At 45.2% G+C, this 26,653-nt stretch overlaps 1 protein-coding gene across 1 annotated transcript in view; it reads right to left on the reverse strand.

Moving 5' to 3' along the window:
- Window positions 1-2,507: 2,507 nt before the first annotated feature.
- Window positions 2,508-26,653, reverse strand: part of CCDC149 (coiled-coil domain containing 149) — a 94,922-nt gene continuing 70,776 nt past the window's right edge. The window contains exons 9-12 of the mRNA XM_045550462.1: window positions 26,119-26,263; window positions 17,222-17,298; window positions 10,945-11,061; window positions 2,508-5,160 (exon numbers count right to left, since the gene is read on the reverse strand). Of these exons, the coding sequence (XP_045406418.1) occupies window positions 4,727-5,160; window positions 10,945-11,061; window positions 17,222-17,298; window positions 26,119-26,263 (773 nt within the window). The 3' untranslated portion in view covers window positions 2,508-4,726. The remainder of the gene's footprint in view (window positions 5,161-10,944; window positions 11,062-17,221; window positions 17,299-26,118; window positions 26,264-26,653) is intronic.

The following is a 26,653-nucleotide window of genomic DNA, read 5'->3' on the forward strand; positions in this document are numbered from 1 at the left end:
CAGAATTGCAATGAATTTTTTTCCGAGTGGGGCTTTTTAGTGCATATATACAGAAATACTAAAAACGTAAGAAAATAGAGCAAATCAGTGAGTGCTTTGGTCAACTTGAAAGACTGCAGGAAATAAACTAACTGATTTTAGATCTGCCTTTTTTGACTGAATGCATAAAATCTTTACATTCTCCATATTTTTCATGACTACCATATGATTAAATAATTTTAGGTGACAGATTGCAACTGATAAGTTGCTACAATGTGCTAGAAGTAATGCTCAGCCTATGCTTGGCCTGCAGTGAGAGTGGTGAGGAAGAATGAAGCAAATAATAAAGATAATTAATCATCTATATGAGGAAAATTACCACATTTTTATTTCAGGTAACAAAAAAGGTAGTTATGATACATGGTGACCATAGAATCCAATAAAGCAAGGTCTGCAAATGAATAGGAGTTACTTCATTCTTTAAATAAAACTACAAAATAGCAGCTGTTTTTTTTTAAGCCAATTGTTTTAAATTTAATAGGCTATCACTAGCCTCTGCTAAGATCCCAAAATATATTCCTGAGCTCACATAGATTCCAGAAAGGCAAACTTTTCAGTGTTACGCAAACTTTCTCTCTGCATCCAAAACAATTCTCATTTAGTAACGAGGTGATATGAAATGTAAGGCAACACATCTGTATCTATCATTTTAAATTGCCTTCATGCCGTATCAACTTGTTTTGTTTTGGTTTTTTGAGCAACCACAGTATCGAGAGACAGGTCCTTCCTATTTTTTCTGCTTTTCATTTCTAAGTAGATTCACTACTGAGCTCCCAATTGCATCTCTCTGATCTATAAATTTTTCTTCGTTCAGAAAGACATCTGGAAAAAAAGGAATATATTAAAGTAGTGAGTTGGGGGCAATGCTTTGGCTTTTTGACATCCTACGTGGAGCTGTCTGAAGTTACCTCAGTATTACTGAGGAGATTTGTTCTAAATGGAGGCTTCCAGAATGAAAGCAGAGGGAGAAGGTGCTCAAATAGAGACCATTTGCCAAGGAGGGAACCAAGTCATCCACAGGGTTTCCAGAAAACAATGAAGCCAGAAGAGCCCTCCATTGTTTGCAGGTACATAGAACCAAGAGCAGCAAAAAGTGGGCTGTAATTTTAAAGAGACAAGCAAGAGAACTTCAGTGAACAAGTAGCTGGTCTTTGAACTTCCTTAAAGAGGAGATGGAACTTTTCATGCCATATTGTGAACTGGGGTGCAAATACTCCCAGTAGGAATAACACATAAAAATTTACTCCAACACATGAAGAACAGATAGCAGAACCCTTTCCCAGGACTTCCCGTCGTGATGGGGGTGCGTGTTTGGGGTGAGGGCACAGAAGAGGATCAATGATGGGCAAACTAATTGGGCTTGCTTGAAACTGCTAACAGGGAGACCATCCTGCAGGCACTGTGCCTCCCAGCTAGAGAGGCTTTGGGGTATGCTGTGGGAACAGCAGGAGGGAGGAGGAGGAGGAGGAGGAGAGGGGAAGGTGGACAGAGGAGGCATGGGAAGAGCTGGGGATGAGAAACGCCTGCTTTACAAAAGCCAATCCATTTCTATGAGCCTTAATTAAAAGAAAGACAAACACTCATATGTAAAAATCCACACCTAAAGGCTCTCAGGTACAGAGCGATCACAAGAAAGGCAGAGCGTGCAAACAAGCTTTCATTAAGAGACCTGTCAGCTCTGTTTCATTTATCCAGACTGTTCTGCATTCTGCTGGCAACCCAGCTGGAAGAATAATGGAAGAGCACACAGGCTTGAGGAGGCAAACAAAGGCGGGAACGTTCCACCTACAAAAGAGGACAGAAGCGGGTGGGGGGGTTGGGGGTGGAGGGATGAGATGGCATTTTTCTCAGCAAACACTTCCGAAGACATGCTTTTGTTCTGGTGTTCACCCTTTTAGAGTCTGCATGTCTAGGGACGGGGCCCCTCCCCAGTTCAGAAGGGGGATCTTGAGGAACCTAAACAGATCATGGTCATACCACCTCCCTTGCTAAGGACTGGCTTACACATAGTTACATGACAGGGTCACATAGGCCTGTGACAATTCTGACCAATGAAATGTGATTCTTGCTCTTAAAACACACACACACACACACACACACACACACACACACACACACACGTGGGGAGAAACTTCCCTCTGCCTTTGGACATACGTGGGAACAGGGTTGTCTGGAGCCACTGCTGCCATCTTACCATCATGCGGGGCAGCTGATAAGGAGGCAGGTAGAACAGCAAGATGAAAACCCAGGTCCTTGATGACTTTCTTGAAGGAACCGGCCCTGGAACGCCCTACTTCTGAAGTTCTTGTTATGCAACAGAATTCATTTCCCTATTGTTTAAATTTCAGTAAGTGCGACTTAGACCAGAGAGTACTATGACTGGTGCAGGGTTATCTGGAAGAGTGGGTGACAGGATGATGCACCCTTTCACAATGACTCCTAAAAAGACAAAGGACAATCACACATAATTGCCAAAACTCCCTTTAATGCCTGTGGAACAGAAGAACCATGCTGGATGGCGGTAGCAGAGGTGGGAGTATCACACGTGTCTATGGGGTATTGTCGTGCTTACACCTGGGACAGGATCAACTCATTGGCTCCCATTCCATCTAATAACACAGACCCTCCTGGCTGTCTGCACACCCAGAGTTTAGGTTACACTCCCTGTGAACCCTGCCCCCTACCCTGAACCCCAGACTCTTTGGGATACACTGCAGTTTTCCTGATCCTGATGGAATGTGTTGCAGTTTATTATAAACCCTGCTTTCCAGAAGGTGATGAATGGGCCCTGAAGATGTGCACATGTCTGACTGTGTCTTTTTATTACTATTGTATTTAATTTGGCTGTATTTTCCTTTGGTAGCTCTGCCATCCTATGCAGTAGTGCTAAACATTTGCATACAGTTAAGGCTCAGTCCAGCAGAAAAAATTATTTCTGTGACTGCTGGTCTGTGCAAGATCTGCAGCTGTGGAAGTGACTTCCCCTGAGGGGAAGTGGGCCTCGGGGATAGGGGGATTGGCGGGAATACAGAGGGAAGAGTGGAGCCGGGGAGACCAGTGGGCAGGGGCTGACGGCATGCCCTCCTCACCAGCAGCAACACAGCACTGACTCCAGTATGCTCCCAGTTTGCTAGACAGGGGTGACCTAAGCAGCTGGAGGTCCACGCAGTGTGCACCTGACAAAGGACTGGGTCCTTCCGGTCTGCACTTTGCCCCCCTTCAGAGTGAGGCTGCACAACACCTGATGGGGCTTCCATGCTGCCAGCAGAGGGATGCAGGAGATCCCCTCCTGTGCAGGTATCACACCTAAGATCTCGAGCCTGGTATAACATTGGATTTTTAAGATGAATTTTCAATCTCTACCACTGTGGGAGCCTCTCTTTTCCCTGCAGGAGGGGCTTTCAAAGGAGTGATTCGGGTTCTCAGAGCCATTCTGAGCTTTGGGATCTGCTATCAGGCTGTTCTGGGGAAATGAACTGAGTTCACCTCAAAGAAAGGTCTGTGGTTGGATGATCTTTTAATTTTCTGCAGTGCCAGATGCCACCCAGAAAATCTAATTTTTCTTCCAAAGGAAAGAACCATATAGGATTGACCACGCCCTCCTTTCCCACCCTTAGACTTGGCGCCGCAGTTCCCCTTACAATGCTGTAATGAAGTTCTTTTGCTTTCCTCTCTCTTTCTCCTATAGCGCCATGAATGAGTTCTGTGTCTTGTCTTAAAAATCCCAGGAGCTGTGAAGGGATCGAGGTTTCTGGTGGTGCAGGAAACTAGACTGGCCCTAAGCAGCTAGATCTCCCCCAAACCTGAAATGGCCATAACATCCTCTATGCAGGACGGGTTGAATGGAGAGAACTAGCATTTCCAGGTTCTAACTCTCATCTCAGAAACAAAAAGAAAATCTCAGACCCCCATCGGGAGTCCCCTCCCCCTCTTTTATATACTCTCATCCCCGTCATTTCAGATCAATTAATCCTCCAGGTTTATAGGCCGGAACGCTGAGCTCTGGCAGTCAGCAAGCAGGCCTCAGCAGGCGGCTGTGGATTTCAAACCAGAAGCCCCACCTTCTCAGCCCGCTAAGTCCCTTTGCACCTGCCAGTCCGCGGAGTGACAGACAGTGCTGAGGGCAGGAAGCCAGGCACACCCACGCGGGCCGTCCCTCCCCGCAGGGTCCATCCTGCAGGGCCCTGGCTTGCTGGAGAGCGGCTGCGCCCTCCGGACACAGACACGTTCTGCTCAATTACACCTTCCTCTCCAGCCACCCAACCTTTACCAAGACAGAAACCTGATTAAAACCCCATCGGTTCCTAGCTCTTCCCATAATTTTGATCAACAATATGAAATGCTAATAGAAAAACATCTTATCTCTGACAAAACAAATGCTGACAGACAGACGGATGCTGAAACCCAGCGCTACGGTGGACACTAATTCCCACGCCCGGCCACGTTCCCAGCAGCTCATCTTCGGCAGCAAGAGATGCCACCGAGAAGCTTGAGGACCCGCGTTTAATAAATCAAACTGCACTGGCATCCTCAGATTGTTCACAGTTTGCAACAGGATCAGAGCGTTTTCTCACTTGCAGACTCGGAGGTGTTTTAGGAGAAAGCGACTCGGGCGCGCTGCTCTGACACGTCATTCCTCACCGTCCCGGGGCTTTCCATGTGTCATCCTGTCGGATGCCTTTCCCCTTCACGTTTTCACAGTGCTCCTCGTGCCGCCGCCCTCTGGGATCCCTCTGCCATCTTCCGGCGTGGAAGCTTCGGCCGCCGGCTGGCTGGGCTCAGAGGGGTCCAGCTGAGATTTGGGGGGCTCCCCCTCCGAGGCCAGGCCTGGCGCGTTCGGCCCCCTCTCGCTCCTCTGACCCTCCAAGGGACTCTCTCTCCTGACCTCTTTCAGTCCTGCAGCTGCCTGTTCCTTTGTCAGTTTAATTATTTCCCTTCCAAGCTTGTTTACTTCTTCTTCCTCAGAAGGTAACCGGGGTAATGAAGGATGAAAGAGCTTGCGTTGGTTCCTGAGGCTGAAATTTGCCGGGGAGTTGACAGCGGGTCTCCCAGCATCCTCGGGCGCTGTCAACGCCTCGGCAGCGGCACAACTTTCATCTCCTTCTTGCTTCTGAACCTCCCCTGAAAACAGAACGAGGACAGCATTAAATCTCTGGCAGCAAGTCAGTCACCTCCCCTCTGCTGCCACCCTCCCGCCCTGCACGCTGGCACGGTGGCCTGCGGGAAAGGGGAACGCTGTTGTGGGGTCCCCATGCAGGGCACTGGAGCCCAGAGGGATCGCGGGACCCAGGTCAAAGAATCGAGCAAGCGCTCTAGTGATTCCCGTGTCGTGAATGGAGGGCAGGGGCCACGTTCAAAACCCACTCTTCTTGGGTGCCTGGTTAGCTCGGCCCACCGCTAAGGGCCCCACTGCTAACAGAGGCTACAAGTGCACATTAAATATTTAAACTGAAAACAAAGGTTTTGTTGGTTCTGCAGCTCAGGGAAGACCTGGGGCTCTTTAGTAATGAAAAAAGGTTCTGGCAGCCTTCAGGATGGGAAGCTGGATAGTCTGGGAGGGAGTCGGTGCCGACCCCCCTCCCTCAAATTCTTCTGTATCAGTCTCACTCTTAATACTGACCCCTGATGTTCCCTCAATTTCCAAAGAAATGTTGTATGCAATCGCTCCCTCCCCCACTGAATTGCTGACCCTAACCCCCTTCTCTACAGAACAGAGGTCCTAGAGCTGCTCTAGAGGAGGAGGATGGGCGAGAAGCAGGAGCCCCGAGTGCTGCTGTTTAGTCCCCGTTTCCCGATCACTTGCTATGTGATCAGGGTGCCCTGCCTGGCCTCCGTTTCTCAGATACAAATGAGGGACGGGACTCTCCGATATTCCTTCCAGACCTAACAAGCAATGGTTGAACTTAGGGTTAAATCTACGGTATGCTTTCTAAAGCCTGTGTTTAGTCATGGACAACCATGTATTACTCTCCTACGAGTTCACTGGCCTCAGTAAGCACTGTATCTGCAAAGGAGACTATTACTGGTGCTTACAATGAAATATGTGAATGTATAAATAAGCGAATTAAGCAAGCCTTGATTTTTAAAAAAAATAACTATTCAGATCTGTTCAGCCAGGACAAGGTAGGTTAGTTCTTAACAGGTTTCTTGGATTCTCGTCTCTTCCTGCACTGACCCAACCTGTTGGGGGAGGATCCTTCCCTAAAGCTGTGCCACCCGCAGTGGGTTTCGTGGACCAGCAGCATCACCCGGGGCCGTGTTAGACATGCAGGGTCTCTGGCCCTACCCCAGAATGACTGGTTCAGAATCTGCACTTTAATAAATCCCAGGCCATGTGGGTGCACACCACAGTTTGAGAAGCACCTCGAGCTTGAAGCACAAATCTCACCATGCCTTTCCCCAGCTATGAAACATTCAAAGGCTGCCAGTGCCTCAGGAACAAAGCCCAAGCTCATGACCTGGCATCCAAGGTCTTCCCTGACCCAACATCCATCTACCTTTCTACCTGACATCCCAAGTCCTCTCCTTGTTCCCTACACTCCAGCCGCACTGAGCCCTTCCTTCATGGTGCCCGGCCCCTGGCCCCAGGGCCTTTGCTTAGGCAGTTGATTCCTCCACAACTATCATTCCCTTACATATCCCAATGACCAACTTCAAGAGTCAGCTCTACCTCCATCTCTTCCATGAAGCCAATTGGATTAAATCTGCCCAGAGGTAATAATCCCAGCGTCCAAATTCCCACAGGCCGTGTCTACACCTCCTAGGGAACTTAGTGTATTTTATTCTCCCCACTCAACTTGTTTTATATATATAGTTAGCTTATAACCACCTTAAGTATGAAATCTTGCTTGATTAGATTTTTAATCTTGCCAATGCTCTATAGTGGGGGCTCAGTAAATAGCTTATTAAATGTTTGACTATATGAGCATATACATGAATGCATGAATAAATGAATATATTAGTACATACCTTTAACTACCATTCATTAATATATGAAAGTAATCCTTGAATTTATGGTATTCATTTCAGGGTGTATGCAGGTTGCTACCTTGAAAGTTCTTAAGATGGTACTTTTTGGAGAAAAAAAGAGATTTCTAACTTGCACAAACATTTATCTACATCTAAGGTAGCTCAGGCAAGCAATCACATAATTTTCATACTAACAAATGAAAATTTTTATAGTGGTTGTAGAGGGGACATGAGAAACAGTGAGTCAAAATGAGCATGTTTCTAGCATAGTGGGGAAGCTTTATTCAAAAGGAGTAAATTATGGTACTTTCTGCAGCTAAATTTTTCATCAACGTGAGATGAATAAACTCCTTCTGGAAATTACTCTTATGAAATTACTTCTTCCAGGACACTTAATAGTATATTCTGGTGCCCCTGAAAAATTAATTAACCTTACTCGTAACAACCTAACCCCTAAACCATCTGCGGTGTGTTTTTACTGTGGGTCAGGTTAATCTTCTCTTCCTTAATTTACATCTAAGTGAGGGTGGTCTAAATTACACTGGGGAATTGCAGCTGCTGGTATTTTGCCTTGTGCCATTTCTTTAGATGACATTCCGCTCATGTCCAAATGTATGAATCTCTTTTAAAATGGCAAAGCTCTGAGATTACCAGGGAGAACTTTTTAACTTTTGAAGTGGGGGTGGGGTGGGGCGGGGAGGATGACCCTGCTGTCAGCCACAATAGGGAGAAGAATGAACACAGGCTGTAATCCTATTGTTTGGTCCCTATCAGGCATTTGCTTTTTCAGAAAAAGGCTAGATTTTCATGGCCATGAGACCATAGAGATACAGGGGCCAGGACGTGGGACTGGATTATGGGTCAACAGCAGGATTTATCAATACCAACCCACCTCCCCCTTTGTTTTATCCCAAAGATATTCAGAAAGTAAACTCAAGTCATTATCAGGAGACAAAGAAAAGTTACTGAAAATGTCACAACTGTTGGGCTGTCACTAGGGCCTCTGGTTGCTTGCTGTGGGAGTGAAACCCTCCTTTAACTCTAAGATTCCAGACCGTTAACTCTTAAGCTGTGGTGGTTTTTCTTTCTTCCTTTAAGAACAGACACTTAGCATTGCCATTTCCATAAAAGGCTTCTGAACTAGCCAAGAGGAGGAAAATATTATTAGAAATAATTGCAACTATTCTGTGCTGTTTTAGCAAACAGAATTATCATTAATACTTATTGATAACAATACACATACCAATAATGATGAGGCAATCAACTGATATAAACGCATTATGGCACAAATAGTATGGAAAGAAAAAATATTTCCTCTGAAAGATGAAGACGCAGTATGTCTTTGTATAAAAGATTGCTAATTCCCTAAAAATGTGTTTTCTTCCCCTCTGGCCCAAAGGGGACATTTGTCTTCCTTTGTTAACTGGTCTCTGATGAGCTTTGTCCTTCCCAGTGCATGCTGCTTTCAGTTGGAATTAATCAGAGATGCAACAGGGATGAGGCCATCCCCGACGCTGACAGCCGCTACATAAATGCGTCCTTGTTCCCACCCAGCGCTGGCGAAGGATGGGCTGGAACAATGAGAGCTAATGATGGAACTCTGGAAGCTATCATTTTGAATCAGTCCATTACTTAAGCCGCCCTTGTGAAAATCAAGCCATGCTCAGCTCCATGTCAGGTTAGCAGGCCCAAGCCCACCCCTAGGCTCAGCAAGCCCAGAATAGACAGAGGGCTTTGGATCTGCATGTGGACAATGAATGCAGGCCTGGAATGACCATCTGCCAAGGCATGTTCCAAACCACACAGTGGGCCACGGTGTGTTCCAGGTCAGCCTTGCACACAGCCATGTGCTGCTGGCTGGAAAGACCCAGTCTTGCTTCCTGGCCAGTGTGGAACCTATCAGAGTCAGGGGGCTCTCCTTAGGAATTTCCCCCCAGTGTACCCTTGGAGCCTTTCTGTTGAGATCCAAGACATGCACTGACTTCCATTCTCATCATTCCACGTGCTATGATGAGTGATTTGAACAGGCTTCGAAACACAAGATGCGTGAACGCGCCTTGCTGACACCAGCTCTGATGAGTAGACCTGCCCATCTGACCCAAAGATGCATCAAAAATAACAAAATCGTTGCTTTGAATTCTAAGTTTCAAGGTGGTTTGTTACACGGGAATAGCTAACTGACACAGCTGGTTAATCCATTTTGATAAGAACACAGTTTTTAGGTCAGGCAATCATAAGGTTAGAGAGGTAGGATAGGCCAGGTTGCAGAGTTGAGATTTTAAAAGGAAGACAGTTGAGAGCCACTTGAGACTTCTGAGTAGGCTACAAACATGATGGCAAACAGTCCTCTGAAAGCTTCACCCTACAGTAGCAGGATGAAGATAGGAATGAGGCAAGGAGAGTCCAGGAGGCAGGAAATCCAGGAGGGGAGCCCTGCCGACAAGATGATGAGGGCCTGAGCCGAGCCAGAGGTGGGGGCTACCGAGGTGCAAGAGCTCTGCAGAAAGAGTTGGGCACAGACCAGATGTGGATGGGGAAGGAAGGCTGACAGGGTCAATGGCTCTGAGGTTTCAAGCCTGAGTAGGTAAGAGGGTGACACAAAAGAGAAGAAGCAGGAAGCACTGGTGATGTCACACTTGAGAAGCCCATAGAATATTTGGGGTGGAGGGGTGGAAAGGGGAAGTCCAGGTTCTGGGAAATCTGGGACTGTAACTCTGCAGATGGAGCCCAGTGAGGGGAAAATACTTTGAGAATATATTTATGGAAATGACGATTAAGACATGAGTCTAGAAATGGAGAAGAAATGCAGATGTTCAAGGAAAGAACCCTCATACTCACACACTGGGTATGTAAGTTATCTATTGCTGTGTAACAAATTACTTTAAAAACTAGCAGCTTAAGACTCAAAAGTCTGGGAATGGTTTAGCTGGGTGGTTCTAGCTAACGGTCTCTCATGAGATTCCCATCAAAATGTTGATCAGGGCTGTTGGCATCTGAAGGCTTGACTGGGGCTGCAGAATCTGCTTCTAAGATGGCTCATGTGGCTGATGACTGGAGGTCTCACTTCCACATCACATGAACAGCATTCAGGACTGCCTGAGCATCCTCGTGACATGGCAGCCGGCTTCCTCCAGAGTGAACACTCCAAGAGAGACAGCCAGGCACGACTCTCCTGTCTTTTATGACCTAGCCTCAGAAGTCAAACACTATCACTTCTGCTCCATTCTATTAATCACACGAACTGACCATGATACAATGTAGGAGAGGACTACACAGGGGCATGAATACCAAGGGGTAGGGATCACTAGGTGCCATCTTGGAAACTGGCTACCACACTGGGGGTGGCAGAACAAGACAAGCAAAACTTCCAAAGATATGAAGGACAGTTTTGTTGGGGAAACCAGACTGCCACATGGGAAGAGATGTGGCTTTCACACCTTCTGGCTCATCTGAACCCCTAGATGGGTCTTTGATCCATTTCAAAACATTCTGCCTCCAAAACTGTCTGGCTGGTATAGGAGAAGCTTTTCTCTCCATTTCACGGATTCCCAGACCACTTTGTGCCAGGCAATATGCCAAGATTTCCCCAAGGTGGGCATCATGATGTCACCATTTTATAGGAAAGGAAACCGAGGCTGAAGTCCACTAGCCCAAATTCTCATAGCCAATGTGGCATGGGACTGGAATATGAACCCACATTGGCACTTCCTGAGTCCTCACTCTTAACCTCTGTGCCACTGTTCCCAGGGTGCAGGGGCCTGCATTCTTCTGCTGAAACCTCCCGAAAAGACGAACCCATGTGAGCCACAGGAGGAAACATAATGCCCCAGTGGTGCCATAGCAGCTGCAGGAAAGGGAAGGGACTGATATCCACTGAGTCCCTCCTCTGTGGCAGGCACGGGCCAGGCAAACACGGAGAAATCGAGCTGTGCTCACCATCCTTGAGATTCGCTTTGCTCTCGATGGGCTGGTCAGCAAACTTCAGCAGTGGGGATCTTGACCTCTGTATGGTGGGAAGACTGGGGTCGCTGAACAGTATGGTGTCCTTGCCCCCTGTTGTGGAAGAGGGGAAAAAGGACATGTTTTATCATTGGTGGATTTGGGTTACATTTACTCCCACATAATTAACTGGCTGTTTGGGTTAACAAGGGACTTTCTTCAATTGTAGGTTAATGCATGGAAGGGAAATGGCCAGCAGGCCCTTCTGTAGTGTGGGGACAGAGCAGTGAGGTCCAGTGCCAGCTGCCTATGATTAAAGACCTTGACTCCTTCCTGAGTCTGCTCAGGGTTGGCTGCCCACAAACGCTACCATTGAAGGGCAGCCTGCTATGTTGGCTGAAAACTGAGTGGCTTTGATCTCAGTGAGATAATAACGATAATAATAATAGCAGAGTGCTTTGGCATGTAAGCTTTGCAGCTATGCTAGAGTGTCTGTGTTCTAGACATCATCCCTTGCCAGCTGGGTAACCTCGGGTATGTCATTTAACCTCTCTGGACCTCAGATCCTTCATCTACAAAATGAGGAAGAATATAACAGCATCCACCTCATTGGGTGGCTGTGAGTATGAAATGACTGGTTCATATAAAGGGCTTAGGTGTTTAGTCGGCACTCAATAAATGTCACCTATTGAAATGATTACAGTGTAGACAGCACTGCTATACACACTACATCTGATTTAATTCCATTTGGCCATTTCGACTGAATAACTCTATCATAAGGGAGGTAATATCAAGTCCTCCAAACTATCACAGCTAAATGTTCACTTAGAACATATAGTCTCATACCAGCCAACCCGTCTACCTATTAGTATGAACTCCCTAACTGGATAGAGAAAGTCTGAGGCACAGGGAGGAGGAAAGGAAAACCATTACAACACTATTTTGGAGGCCATAGCGAGTATGGAGGTGAGGCGCAGGGAATGTGGCTTTGAAAATGGAACGTGGTGAACACAGACACGCAGACACAGAACACATGGACATGAAGCCACGCCACCCCCAGAGATCAAGAAAGCCCATCAAGTGCAATGTGATTCCAAACTTTTGTCCATGAGGCCTTGGAATTCTCTCAGTGGGAACCATCATGCCAAAAATGAAGCCCCAGGGGGCTACCAGGCCAGCCTATGCTCCAGTCTTAGCTGTCTGGTTTTGGGCAAGAAAGACCCTTCTCTAAAGCTGTGTGAGGCCAAGTCACTAAACGTCTCTAGGGCTCAGATCAGAGACTCTAAAACTCTATGATTTTACTCAGGTTCAGCAGAGCATAGAATGGCATTGGTGTAAAGACGCCCACTCCTTCTTTGGAGAACCAGGTGAACCGGGGGCATAACTCTATCACTGTACCCTGGGTCCCTCCTAGTTTTTTATAATACTGTCTTCCCATCAGGCCATGCCTTATTAACTTGATTTCCAAAACTGGTACAGAGTTTGGCACATGGTAGGTACTTAATAAATGTCTGATAAATGTCTTAATAAATGGCTGGCACATTCTTGGGAATCTTGATGTTTGGTGGGCGTGGGTGCTTGGGGCTACCTTGGGCAGATGGAGTATGTTACTAGCAGCCATAGGCTCCAGTTGCTGTGCTATTTGAAAGTCATCCCAGAAGAGTAGAACCTGACAAAAGCCAACCCTGAAGTTCTGTACCAGCACAGCTATTGTCTCATGTGGAAAAAAGGCCATAAATCTTCAAGGCCAAAGTTGGGAGAGGTTTCCCAAAGAGAAATGTTGATCTACAGTTCAGGATGTTGTTAAAAGGCTCTCAGAATGAAGTCAACACAATCAGGCTTGTCTTTGTGCTGCAAAGATACAATCTGGAAACACCTGGATGGATTGATGGTGATCCAGGCTTTGGTTTCCATGAACTGATAGCAGGTTCCTCAAGATGGATTTCTTCTGTTTCTCCCCCTCAAGGCAACATTTATTGTCCTCAAGTCAGAGACCAGATGGCATTTCTTGACCCATATTTCTCTAGCAGGTGGGCCAGCAGTGCTCTATCCTTCAGGGAGCTCAGTAAGAGACACATTCTGCCCCTCTGGATTGCAACTAGTCTTCCGAATCCCCTCTGCCTCAGTGGCCAAAGAATCAGAATTATGGGCAGGGGAGAGAGGTGACTGCAGCATATGACTAAGGCAGCCTGAGGGAGGCCCCCAGCCCTTTCTGTCCTAAGGAATTCTTTAGGGCAGAATGTCCCCTTGGCCGTATCCAACCACAGGGTCATTGTGCATTCCACAATGCACAATCCACCTCTCCAAAAATCTGAGCAAAGAGTGGGTGAAGAAGGTCAATAGAAACCACCGTCCATCCACATCCAAACAAGATAGGGGTTGGGGACAAGAGAAATACCTCCTTCAACTCTTCCCTAAAGAGATCATTTCCTGATTTTAAGGTAAAATGCCAAGATTTGGCCATTCTTGCCCAATATTTGAAGGATTCAAACAACTTTCCTAAAAGGCTCTTTGTTTTATTGTTTCAAACCAAGTCCAGATTCCATCTCTGTTGACTAAATTGAGTGCTAATTGGATGGTCTGCTATCTTGCACATTCATTTCTGTTCTTAGGACTAGAGGATGGGGAGAGGGTCAGAGTGGTCCTCAAACTGAAATCAAACTACAACCAATGTAGAACTCAGGCTCTTACATTCAACTGGTGTTTGAGTTTCTAGAAGCTCTCCTGACTCCTTAGGGCACAAACTCCCTCATTCCCATCTCCAAAACATACCATGTACTTTCAAACCATTCATTTTTCCTCCTTAGGCTGATGCCTGGAATGGAGAGAGAATGAAAATGAAAAGCTCGGAGGCCAGACTCTGCTCTCACTAGATTTTTTCTGGCTTTTAGTGTTTTTTTCCCAGAGCATGAACAGATCCAGGCAACATCCCATCAAATCCACCCAAGCACCATTCTCCCTGCAGAATTGGACAAAGAGCTGAGGGAAAGAGGCTGGCAGGTGGGGGCTGGATGGGGGTGTCATTCCTTGCTGAGGGCTGTGGACAATGGGGGCCCACCCTTCCCTCTGGCTTCCTCACCGTAGCTCCATACTTTTTACACCAGTCCCAGAAAGGTTAAACAGTTTAGGATACGCTTTGCTATCCAGATGCTCCTCTATACAGGCTGTGACATGTGTCAAATGCATCTACTTCCCAGCAAGGTCACAAATTTGTCCCTACTCTAGCAAACTGCATCAAGAGTGCTACACTGTTGGCTGAGAGGGTGAGGGGGGAGGCAGAAGACAGTCAAAGAAAAATCACTGCAGGCTCAAAGTCCAGCAGTCATTCTGCCTTGTGGGAAGGAGGGCTGGGCTCCTTCACCACTACCTTTTGGAGTCTCAGGAGACATTGTTCTGGTTTCTCCTCTCCAATCCAGTTTGCTTTGTCAACTATTCCCCAGTTGACCTAATCTCCCCCATTCTTTTCTCTGAATTGTGGTTACTTAGTACCAGTAGAAGAACACTGAAATGAAAATCTGAACACCTAAGTTCTAATACCAGCCTCTGTGGCCTTAGGTATCATCTAACTTTCCAGGCCTCTGTTTCCTTATCTAAAATGAGGGGATCAAAGTAGATCAGGAAAAGGAATGATGTTCTCTGTCATGTGTCAGCTCTGACCAAGAGCTGGCTTCCTGGAAAGGCAATGGAGAAGATTGTTCTGAGGGCTGGATCTGAAATCAGCAAGGAAGAGTGATGTGATTGATTAGCAATGTCTGCCACTGGTGTGGGAATGGGTGCTGTAAAATATATATCATGCTTTGCCATCCTTGAACTTTCTGCTCTCGACTGTCACTTCCAGGTGGAGCATTTGATGACTCCTCACATCATTCCCTCACACACTTAATGTCTTTATCACTCATTCAGCACTGAATTATGGGCCATTTTGTATTTTCCTCTCACTGCTTGATGTGTATTCGTCTTGCTTCTCTAACTGGACTGTAGGTTTTTGGAGGGGGTGAGGGGTATGTCTAGAATGCCTGGTATAGCACTGAATTCACAAAGTTGATGCTCAAAAAAGTATGAACACATCCAGGGGCTAATTATTGGAGGAGACACTAATCCTTTCAAGATGCTCGTAAGTAAGAGAAGTTAGCAATTCCCTGATATCACTGGGACGCAGTGCCTTCCAGGTGGCTAAACACTATGATTTGGCTCCTACTTGGAAAGAGAAAGAAGAAGAAGAGGAGGAGGAGGAAGAGGAGGAGGGGGGGGAGAGGGAGGAGGAGGAGAACATACTGCCTCTTACTCCACTATTCAGTAGGTTAAATAGAGACACATAAAACAATGAGTAGACAAGAAGGACTGCTCTGACTCACATTCAAAGAGGCTCTTTCCCCACTTACTCTCCCTATGGTTTGAAAATATCATAATATGATGCTTCATCGTAACATCCTTCATCACTGCACAAGAGTGATGCTGCTGCCATTGTATCAGCTGTATCAGATCTGGGGAACTGCCACTCCTTTTCCTGTCCTCCCACTTTGTGTCTATGTGGAGGCCAGAGATTAGAACAAACATGGCCACAGCACAAAATTCATTCAGTCAGGTCCCTCAAAGCTAATTTCACCATTTAATATTTGTTCTGTGCTAATTGAATTCTCTGTTTCAGTTGACTATTCTAATCAGAAAAGTTCAAGGAAAGGTAGATAATGCATTTCCACTTATTTACATGCAGGGATGACATAATGCACTGCTGATATTAGCCACAAAAACAGATATTTCAAATGGAACATACTCCCAAATCCTATTGAAACATTGTAGCTCAGGCCTTCAGGCAGCAAAAAGAAGGAAAGAAACAATTGTTATTGCATAACAGCCATTTGAAGTCATATCTAGACCAAACAAGACCAGAGAGAGAAAATTCTCAGCATTTGTTCACTTAGTCAACTTCCATCTTTTTAGAGAAATTGTAGAAATGAAACAGTGAGGAAATTTCGCCAAGTCATTTTGAGGAGGAAAAAAAAAAAAAACCATCAAAACCCCAGTACATGCACAGAAATGGCAATCTGTACAAATAAATCATAAATTTGCCCAACTGGGTTGAAATTCAATGCAATAAAAGAAAGGCCTTCATGGAAGATGAGTTTTTAACAGCATCAAAAGGTTCTTGTGCAAAATAGATCATTCAAATCCCCAGGACGGCACTTGCCACTAATTAGTTCTGTTAGATCTTTTGACATCAAGTTCAAGGAATCGCTGCTAAAAATTCCAATTTACGAAGCAAACATCCAGGCAACCTAAGGCAGCTATTCAGATTTACATTTAAGAAAACTTGATGTTGATGTCCACCTCCCTGTGGTAATTTTTATTTATCAACCATTCCAGGGAAGCAGCCCATATGATTCAAGGGTAAAGGAGACTAGTTTGTGTGGAAAGGTTAAGTAACTAAAAATATATGTACAACGTGGCTTCCAGGGAAAGAGGAGGTGGTGGAAAACGATAAATATAAGTTTCTGAAGAGGGGAGACAAGGGGGAATGGCTGAAGGGGGTCTCATGAAAGGGATATTTTACCAAGACAAATGGGATAAATGCAGCTAATTAAAGGGAAATATCAGAGCTTCCTAACACAGTGTACAAATGGAAAAAAAATTTTTTTCCATAGCAAATTTTGATTTTGAAGCTATAAAAAAATGGGATGGGGGAAGGGAAGGGAAGGAGGTTGTGGAGTACATTTGGGTTAGAAAAACTGTTGGCTCTTATATTCATTTTTAGTACTGGTGATTAAATCGAACAAATCTTTATGCGTTCTCACATTCAATTTTAGGATGGATGATTAAATTGTACAAATCTTTGTAAGTTCTTATATTCACTTTTAGGTCTGATGATTAAATTCAACAAATCCTTGTATATTCTTACATTCATTTTTAGGAGTTGTGATTACATTGAATAAATCTTTATAAGATACCTACAGATAAAAAAAAGTAACAATTCACTACATTGATAAAAGTTAAAAAAAATATACAGACACAATGACAATTTCAGAATTCAGGTGAGCAAAACTTCATAGTCCCATAGATGAGATCTTGAATATTTATTGTATTTTTCTGATTCCACATCCCCCCACCAAAATGATGGTTTCTAAATTTAAAACACTTGTAGATTTTTTTTTTTAGCAATGAACTCCAAACAAAAGGATGGTAAAAAAAAAAAAAAAAGGTAGACTATTCTTAAAAAGTATGTGAGAGCTTCCTTTTCTTGAAAAATGAAAACCAGTTTTCATGAAGTTCTGCTTACCTGGAAGACTCCACAAACCAGAAACTTCCAGAGTTCTTAATTTTTTTTCCAGCTCAGCCACACGATTCCCTAGGATTCTGGAAAAGGCGAGAAAATGACAATAGATTAATGAGCATCCCATCAGCTGGCAGGGCTGTGAGGTGGCTACCTGGGAAACCCATGAGTGGCCTAATAAGTTTAGGATATATGCTAAAAATAGAGCATTTGTATGTATGTATATACATATGTGTAGGTGTATAAATAATATATACTCTATTGAAAGCACATGTGAAAATAAAAAGTAAAGTGAATGATTAAAAAATAACCTAAAATGCCAATGAATTTAGTTTTCTCCCAAAAGGTAGTTCCCCTGGGAAGTTAAACAATTATTCCACCACTGCCCAAGACATCTTATAGAATTTCTATTTGGGAAGTGCTCATTGCTAAAGGTGACAATGAATTATGAATATTCTTAGTAGTGTCACACTTTGATTCTTCGGGGTGGATCTGATTTGTGGAAACAACCAAGCCTAACAAATAAGATGGGTGGACACACTTGGTAATGTTGCTTTGAGCTAGTAAATAATCAGCTCGGCCTTCTTAGACCCAACTTTTGTCTTACTGATGTCCGTATTCTTGATGCCTAGCACAATGCCTGGCACATGGTAGGTGCTCAATACATATATTTAATTCAATAAATGCTTTTCTTTTTTCATGACATGTAAGTATCTATGGAAAGAGTAAGAAGTAGGTATTTCAAAAGAGGTTTTAGTAATTGCAGAATCATTAGAATAATTAGGTTGCTTTCCAAGGTAACCATTCTGACTCACCAAGATATATAAGTGCTGGAATGCACATTTGAAAAGATCATATTGTTTACCTGGAAGTCAAACTTTGTCTATATGCATGGATAGACATGTGGGCATACATTCTCCCCTTTCACTTTATACAAAATTTAAATATAGTTGGGAAATGATTTGATAGTCATCTAAAACTTCAATCAGTTTCCTTTGGCCTAGAAATTGAAAAACCAGTCTTTACTTTATTTGGGGGATTTTCTTGGCACTGCTGTGCTAAAATAATGTGGAAATCACCTTAATAGCAAAGTTTCAATTCCTTTCAGCAGGATAAATCAGAACACCAGAATTATTCTCCTGCCTCTCTTTATATTCCAGAGATAGCTGCACACACCCACATACACACAGAGACATGAATATGTATATATCTGCACATATATATGGCTTTGGATTCATCCTCATTTTACCTGAATTGACTTGTACCATCTTAATTAATATTCCCTTTGAGTTCACAGAAAACTCTAGAATTACTATATGTGGTTTTCTTCATCTAAGTACTTAGAGCTTTTCTTTTCTTCTTTTCCTTAAGTCTTAAAATTCTGCATACTCTTTATCAATTACTTTCAATTTTCACTCCATTTGTTGGGTCTATTTTGCTTTCATGTCCCTGACCCTTCAATAGACACTATTCTTCATAATCTCCCTTTCGATATTTTGCACAGACCTTCTGATCCAAGCTCCCTTTTCACCAGCTGATGGGTTTCAGATGCAATCACACCAGTGCTCAAGTTGATGCCTGTTTCTTAACGAGATCAGATCATCCGTATGTGGCTGCCTCTTGGAAACAAAAGATAAGGCTTAACTCTTCCGGGGATGCCGAGGGATGCCGTCTGAGCGACGTTCAAAGGAGCGGTGAAGAGATATTTGCTTATATTTTTCCTGATGTTTCTGGATAACACAGCCTTTCCCTCAGAAAAGGGATGAAGTGAGCTTGCTAGTGTCCCCAAAAATCTACTTTCAGGGACCTTGCCCAAGTTTGTCAGTGGTGGCTGCGTTCTTCTTTAGCCTGACACTTACCAGCATCTGATGCAGGGCTGGGAGTAGTAAAATGGACCCAGTAGAAGTTATGGTGGTAGGAATAATAATAGTAGCACATCAACAACAATAGCAGCTGCACTACTGTTAACACAACAGCCAACTAGTGTTTCCTGAGTCATTAGTATGAGTCAGAGGCCATGTTGAACACCTGTCTACTTGCATCATCTCACCTAACCTGACAAAAGCCCTGTGGTGTGCACTGCATTATCATCCTCCCCTTACGCCTTGGACCCTGTGTAACAGAAAGGTTAAGCGACTTGCCCAGGATGTGCAGTTCATCTAAAGCTCTCTCTTTTCCCAGCTCCTAGCGATCTCATCCACCACACTCTCCTCTTCCCATTACGAAACAGAGGCACAGAAGTCACTTAACTTGATCAAAAACATAGGCAGGACTCAGTTGGTGGCGAGTCTGGATTGGAACCTAAGCCTCCATTTGCCTCTGAAGCACATGCTCTTAATCCACATCCCATAATGGCTCTTGAAAACAAGCCTTCCCTTGTTCTTTCTCATGCCTGCTCCAGTACTCCTTAAAAACTGTTCACACTGAAACATGGATGTAGTGGCAGTTGACTTATAAAATATAACTCAAGATGCTTTGAATGATAGAGAGGGACCTCCTGGGCAGCTTCACACTGAAAGAGCACGGCAGGGAGCCCACGGAACCTGGCGTGACACAGCGCAGGGAGAGGACAGGGCCTGCTTGAGTCTTATTAGCCAGCAGCACTGATGGGTGGAGAGGGAAGAAGTCAAAACAGGGTCCATTCGATTCAGTTTGACCCATTCAACAAACAACTCCTGAGACCCAACTCTGTAAAGCACTGTGCCACAGGCTATAGGAGGTAATGAAGAGAAGTGGACTCTGTCCCTGCATCTGAGGGACTAAAAGTCTGGTTAGGAGACAGACAGATACATACACACAAACACATGTGCAGTGTTGGTAAAAGGCTTAATTAACAGCTGGTATTTATTAAGCACTCCTTCCGTACCAGGTATGCATGCACACTCCGTAAGTGTCTTGCAACACCTGCCGAGGCAGCTCTTATTAGCTTCATTTTGTAGATGAGGGAACCAAGGCTCAGAGAGGTCAGCTAACTTGCCCGGGGTCACAAAGCTGGTAAGCAGAGGGGCCAGGCAAACCCTGGGCCTGAAAATACACAAGCCCATCAGAAGAACTGTAGAAACTGCAGGGCTAAGTGGACGATGAATCCAGAAAAACTGGTAGGGACCCAGATCATGAAGGATCTTGTTGCCACGTTGAGAATGTTCAGACTTTTATACATTGGCGAGGGGGGAGTGTGAAGGGGTTTCATCAGGGAAGCATCATAATGAAGTTCAGGCAAAGTATTCTTGATGCGGAGTTGAGAATGGTGCAGAGCAGAAAGATCAGCTAGAAGGGCATCGCCCAGGTGGGGGATGGTATGGCCCAAGCCAGTGGGGATGCAGAAGGAATGGGGGGATGGCAAGGAGGTAGAAGAGGGGTTTGGGATGCCTGTGAGGTATCCATGCAGACACGCTGGATCTATGGGAAAAAGGCAAAGACCTGAGAGTGCAAAGCTGAGAGTGTAGTGTGTGTGTGAGTGTGTGTGAGTGTGTGTGTGTGTGTGTGTGTGTGTGTGTGTGTGTGTGTGTGTATCTACCAGATTAGCACCGGAGTGTGCCAAGTCAGAAGGACAGGGCACTAGAGTGCCTCCTGAGGAAGGCAAGAGAGGACTGGAGAAGGAACAGGTGGAGGGAGAGGAGGAGAGCTGGGGCAATGTGGGGTCTTGGAAGCCGTGCGGAGAGAGTTTGGGTGGGGAGGGGGGTCAATACTGTCTTATTCTAGAAAGCGGTCACACAGGCGGAAAGTTGAGAAGAAGCTGCTTAGAAGATGTGCCTGACCCTTAAAAGACAGATGTTTCAGGATAGTAGAAGGGATGAAATTCAGAATCCACATGGCAGGGCTGAGACAAAAGCAGACCGCGACAAAGATGAACAGAGATGACTCTGTGCGTAGTTTAGCAGGGAAGGGGAGGAGAAAACTAGGGCAGTAGCTTGAGGCATAAATAGGCTTGGGAGAATTATTTTTTTTGGTAGGATGGGGGAGATTTTAAAATAAAGTTTTCATGTAGTTGTGGGTTGCTTTAGGATAGGGGAGATCTCAGCATATGTCCACCCAGCAGTCTAGGAAAATCCTCCAGACGCCAGGCGTCCAGACAGACTTTCCTGCAGCGGTTTCAGACAATGAGGACACCACTGAGGGTGGGATTAGGAAGCTGCAAAGACAGGACTAACTCAGGAACTGGCCACTACTGTGCTTGCTGTCTGGACAACACAGAGGGCAGGAATACCTGGGTGAAGGTCTTTGAGGAAGGTCTGGTTTTAAAGAGAAGGCAGCTGGCTGTGGCTCTATCCACCTGGAGGTGGTGGCTCTACCCACCCTCTCCCACCACACTGCACAGATCTCTGCTCTGATCCACGACACCCTCTTGCTGTTCCCCAAGATTTTGGACTTCCAAGCTCATTCACACTGGCCAGGGAAGGAGAAGAGGCAGCAGTTGCAGGCACAGCAGGAAGGGTAGAAAGAGCCCACCACGTCCTCATGTCTTAACCACCCCCCACCCCACCACGGCAAGGTTATGGGCTTGCTGTAAGGACAGGAGAGCTAAGTGTGGTGTGCGGTGAAACACAACTTTAACAACGGCCTCTTCTATGAGTGTTTTGCCACCCAGTTTAAAAGATAAATGAACCTCATCCCTTCTTTAGCAATCATCAGACAACTGCCAGCTCATTGGCAAGAAGGCCCTCAAGCAAATTGCCTATTAATTGAACGTCACTCAAAATGTAAAGTACTAGGTTTCTTCATCAATTCTTCGAGATGGCTCCCATTGGACCCTCTCAAAGGGGGTGACTGTCAGGCAGTAGAAAGCCAGTAGGGGAGCACACGCGAACAGAAAGGAATACCTTTATTGCCATTTGTAATGCTCCAGCAAAACAGAGCTATTTTATTATTTCAGTTACAAAAGGCTAAATCATGGGGAATAACAGCAAGAAGACCAAATTCACATTCTATTCTTAGCCCTCACTTCATTTGTAGTATAATTAGTTTCTTTACATGCCCCCAAATAAAACATTTATTAAAAGTTTGAAACGTAAGACTTCCTAAGTATTAAAGATGGCACATTAGGCACCTTATGTACTGATAGGAAGCAATCTCCAAGATCTATTGTCACAGGGGAAAAAAGCAAGGTGCAGAACAATGAAAAAAAACCATTTTCTTTGCATGAATACTAGCCACCATTTGTAAAAAAAAAAAAAAAAAGAATATATCTATATAAATATATGAGTATTTATGTGTGTATACATAAACATGTTATGTACTTGCTTATTTTGCACATGCATCCTTTGGAAGGTTATATGAGAAATGAGGAATGGTAGTTTCTTCCAGGAAAAGGATTTGAGTAGCTGAGAAGAGCAGTTTGGAGATACACTATTGTTTAACAGTTTAAAATTTAAACCACAGGGTGGCTCAAAAATTAATAAAAATAGTTAAACATGAGAAAGCACATTAAAACAAAAATAAACATGGCTAAATGAAAATGTCTGTCTTTCTCAACAGAGGGAGAGAGTGCTGTGAACCTGGAGAATGTGTGTATTTGTGGTGGGTGTGGTTAGGAGCAGATTAGGAAATCAATCTGTCAGAAGAGGCCGGAGTCCTCCACAGAGGAGTGTCAGGCCAACGGCGTATAGATCCTGCCCTTGGTAGGCAGTGGGGACTCAGCCAGGCTTTGCAGTGCAGGTTTGTGATGTGCTCAGAACTGTAGTAGGCAGGAGGGGGAGGAGGGGCTGGGGTGTGAGGATGGAGCCGATGGAGGGTCTCCCCAAGGAAGAGGTGATGATCTGGGGGAAGAAGGCAGAAGGGGCAGGTGCGAGAGGAACCCTGAAGGTCCATGGTAAGCACTCAGGAAATATATATCCAATAAACGAATGCAGTAAAGCCGTGAAGCTCAGCAACCATCTGGATGTGTGTGCTGAGGGAACAGAAGCTAAGGGTTAGAAGATGATTCAATCATCCTTCATCAAGTCGTCAGGAGCACTTGCCGTGGGCCCAGCACTGGTCTGAGCACTGGGAGGGAATGGTCACTAAAATGGACAAACAGTCGAGCCCTGGGACAGCAAGTGACACGGAAGTTTGACTAACCTGGGTGTTAGGATGGAGGGCAGAGCCCATTAGATACTTTTTAAATGGTTGTATAATATTCCATCTTATGGATTTACCATAATTCTAACCATGCTCCAATCAAAAGACATTTGTGTTTCCATTTTTTTCCCCTCTTATAAATGAATGCATAGTGAAAACCTTATATATACATCTTTAGGGTATTATTCTGGTTTTTTTCTTTAGGATAAACTCCTAGAAGCAGACCACCTGGGTCAAAAAGCACAAACATTTTTAAAGTGTTTTAAAACATACTAAGGAATGATGTTGACTCATTGAATTTGAGGAGCTGGAAGGTTATCTACAGAAACTGTCCCCCTTACAGTTGGGGGTCTGGAAATGTGGGTCTTGCTCTCGACCAAGTGGTGAGGACAAGAGATCTGAGAAGAGTCTGCAGAGAATGAGAGGCAAAAACAGAGACAAGGAATGAGGACCCCTAGGTGGGGGAAGCAGAGGAGAAGACAGACAGAAGAGGTCAGGTAGGCTTGGGGTGGGGGTGGCGGAGGGAGGAGGCAAGAACAGGACAGTGGAGAAAGTTCAAGTTTCCATCTTGAAACTCAAGGAAGATGAACATAGGTTTCCAAATGGAAATCTGGATGTGCAAAGATTAAGGCGGAAAGAGACTCAATGGAGGAGTCTGAGGATACTCGTGACCTGCAAAGAAATAACGCAGTTGACAATGCAGGAAAAGGTCTCAGAAGGTATTAAAGCCAAGGTCAGCATGGATTCCCCTGGGGCTTACTATCAATAAAATCCAGAATTTCAACCTTCCCTCTTGCAAATACCTCTGAATCTGCATTTCTAAACAAGCACCCCCCCAAAAAAAGTAATTTTTATGTAGGTGACACCCCTGGCCCCCCTAGAACATGCTTACATAGGGAGGCTGTTGAGGGAGTAGAGGTGGCCTTCTTCATAAAGATTCCTGGTGAGTGGAATTCCTGGGAAGGCAGCAGGGCTGAGGAAAGGTTTTGGGGGTTCAGGATAAGAGGTAGAAGCCAAAGGAGGGCAAGAGTGAGGAGACTGAGAGAGGAGGTCCCAGAGGAGGAAAGGCCCTGACAAGGAAATGGTGCCAACCAACAAGATGGTGGGCGGTGCACTTCCTGGGGCGGAGGGAGCAGAGGCAGGGCAGACACGGGCTTCAGGGCCCCAGCACACTGAGGGGCTCAAGACGAGAAGTCCCATTTTCTCAGTGAATGAGGAGCTGAGGCCACCTGCTGAGGACAGACGGGTTTAGAAGACATAGAAGGTTTGAAAGAGCCCTGATGAGGCACTTTGTAGGGGGAGCGGGGGATGAGGGGCGTGTTGTGCTGCCGAGGACCCCCGTTCCTCCTTCCCCCCGAGAAGTATCTGAATTTCAGCATCTGGCTGTTCATTCTTCAGCTGCGATTTCATTTTTCAAGAATGTTTAAACCTTCTCCTGTCAATAAATTACCCTTGTCATCCCTTCACGATTGCCCTGCCTCCCTTTGCTGCTCTCTGCTTCCTTCCACATACATCTTAATCTCTTGTGCGATCTTCCCTTCGCTCTCTTTTTTCTATTTTGTTTTTACAATACTTTCAATCATCTCCCAGCTGCCTCTCTCCCGTGCCCCCCAGGCCCCACCCTTGCTGGGCCCCCAGCCCCCAGCTCCCTCCCCTCGTTGCTGGAAGTCTAGCTTCCCCCCTGCTCAGTTCTCCCGCACTTGCATTGTGGTTCCTCCTGTAGGTCTTTCAAGCAGGACCAGCTAAGTAATTTGCAGGGCACAGTGCAAAATAAAAATGTGGGACCCCTTGTAAAAAAATGATTCAGAATTCCAGGACTGTGAAAGCAGAGCATCAGACCAAGCGCGGGGACCTTATGAGCAAAGGTTGCACATCCATGAGACTGGCCCCGTGTGTGATATCTATTGCTTTAATTTACTGTTTATTCACCATTCTCTGAACATGTTCTTTTCTTTTCTTTTTCTGAGACAGAGTCTCACTCTGACACCTGAGCTAGAGTACGGGGGAGTCAGCCTAGCTCACTGCAATCTCAAACTCCTGGGCGCAAGCGATCCTCCTGCCTCAGCCTCCTGAATAGCTGGGACTACATGCATGCACCACCATGCCCTGCTAATTTTTTATATTTTTAGTAAAGACAGGGTCTTGCTCTTGCTTAGACTGGTCTTGAACTCCTGGCCTCAAATGATCCTCCCACCTTGGCCTCCCAGAGTGCTAAGATTACAGCTGTGAGCCACCGCACTGGCCTGAACACTTTCAATTTTGCCTCTGTCATCTCTAACGGCCACATCAATCTACTTTAAACTGGCTTGATTTTACACACCATAGCCAACATGCTATAAAAAACAAATAGACATTCTGCTCTAATTACTACTATTCATTTTCACCATCTTTTTTGCTGATCTGGAAGAGTGACATAAGATTCCCTTATAGGTGCAGCTGCCTGTGGATGTTGATGCTTGCATGGTCCCTGCCATTCAAAGAACCCCAGCGTCACACTGTAAAGTTCCAATGGCACTGAGGTAGTTTCTCCTCTAAAAGGAGACTTGGAGGAGAGGAGGGTCAAGTCAGCCAGGCAATTATCCTATGGAAATCACCCATGCAATATGTGTCACTCGGTGCATGGCTCAGAGTGCAATGACCGTACTATTTCCTTGCTTGACTCCAGCTGGTAGCCAAGTTATTGATACAAAGCAGAAGCACCGTTTTAGTTTAATATATTTCCTTCTAGATGTGAGGGGTCTCCTTCCCTTCATGCTCATGCTTCCACCCGGGCGACATTCACTCCTGGTAGCCTCGTCTCATTTCTCTCTTGCACAACCCCCCAACCCAAGGGTCCGGCCACTTACTTGTTGGTTTGCCTCTGATGCTGAATGACCATGTTTTTCTCGTGGATCGTCTCCAACAGTGCTGTTGCCAGAGATTTCAGGTCCGAAATGGACTGTGGAGTTGCTGGGAGACTGCAGCCGTGATCCTCAGACAGCAAATCCTGAACTAGGTGGAATATGAAATTTATAACTCAGTTGTAATTCTTCTGGAACACTGGAATGCAAACCAATGTCACTTCTTCCTGGACAGTCATCAGTTCCCAGCTTCTAAGCACTAGTATCTTGTATTGAGAGGCCTCCTCAAGTGTCCAGAGTAAACCAAAATAAAATCCAGCATGAGGGCTAAACAGAAAGGAGGACATCCTTCTGGACTTCTGTCCACGATGTTTAAAGAGGATGATAATATTTGCATTTGTCTAGGACTTTAAACAATGTCATATTGACTAACTCATTGAGACTTAAAACTGGAAAGGAAAAAAAAATGCTGGGAAGTATTATTTCCATTTCATGGACAGGAAAGCAACGTGCAGATGAATTAAGGACCCTGGCTGAAGGT

Source organism: Lemur catta, chromosome 4, assembly GCF_020740605.2.
Source record: "Lemur catta isolate mLemCat1 chromosome 4, mLemCat1.pri, whole genome shotgun sequence".
NCBI lineage: Eukaryota > Metazoa > Chordata > Mammalia > Primates > Lemuridae > Lemur > Lemur catta.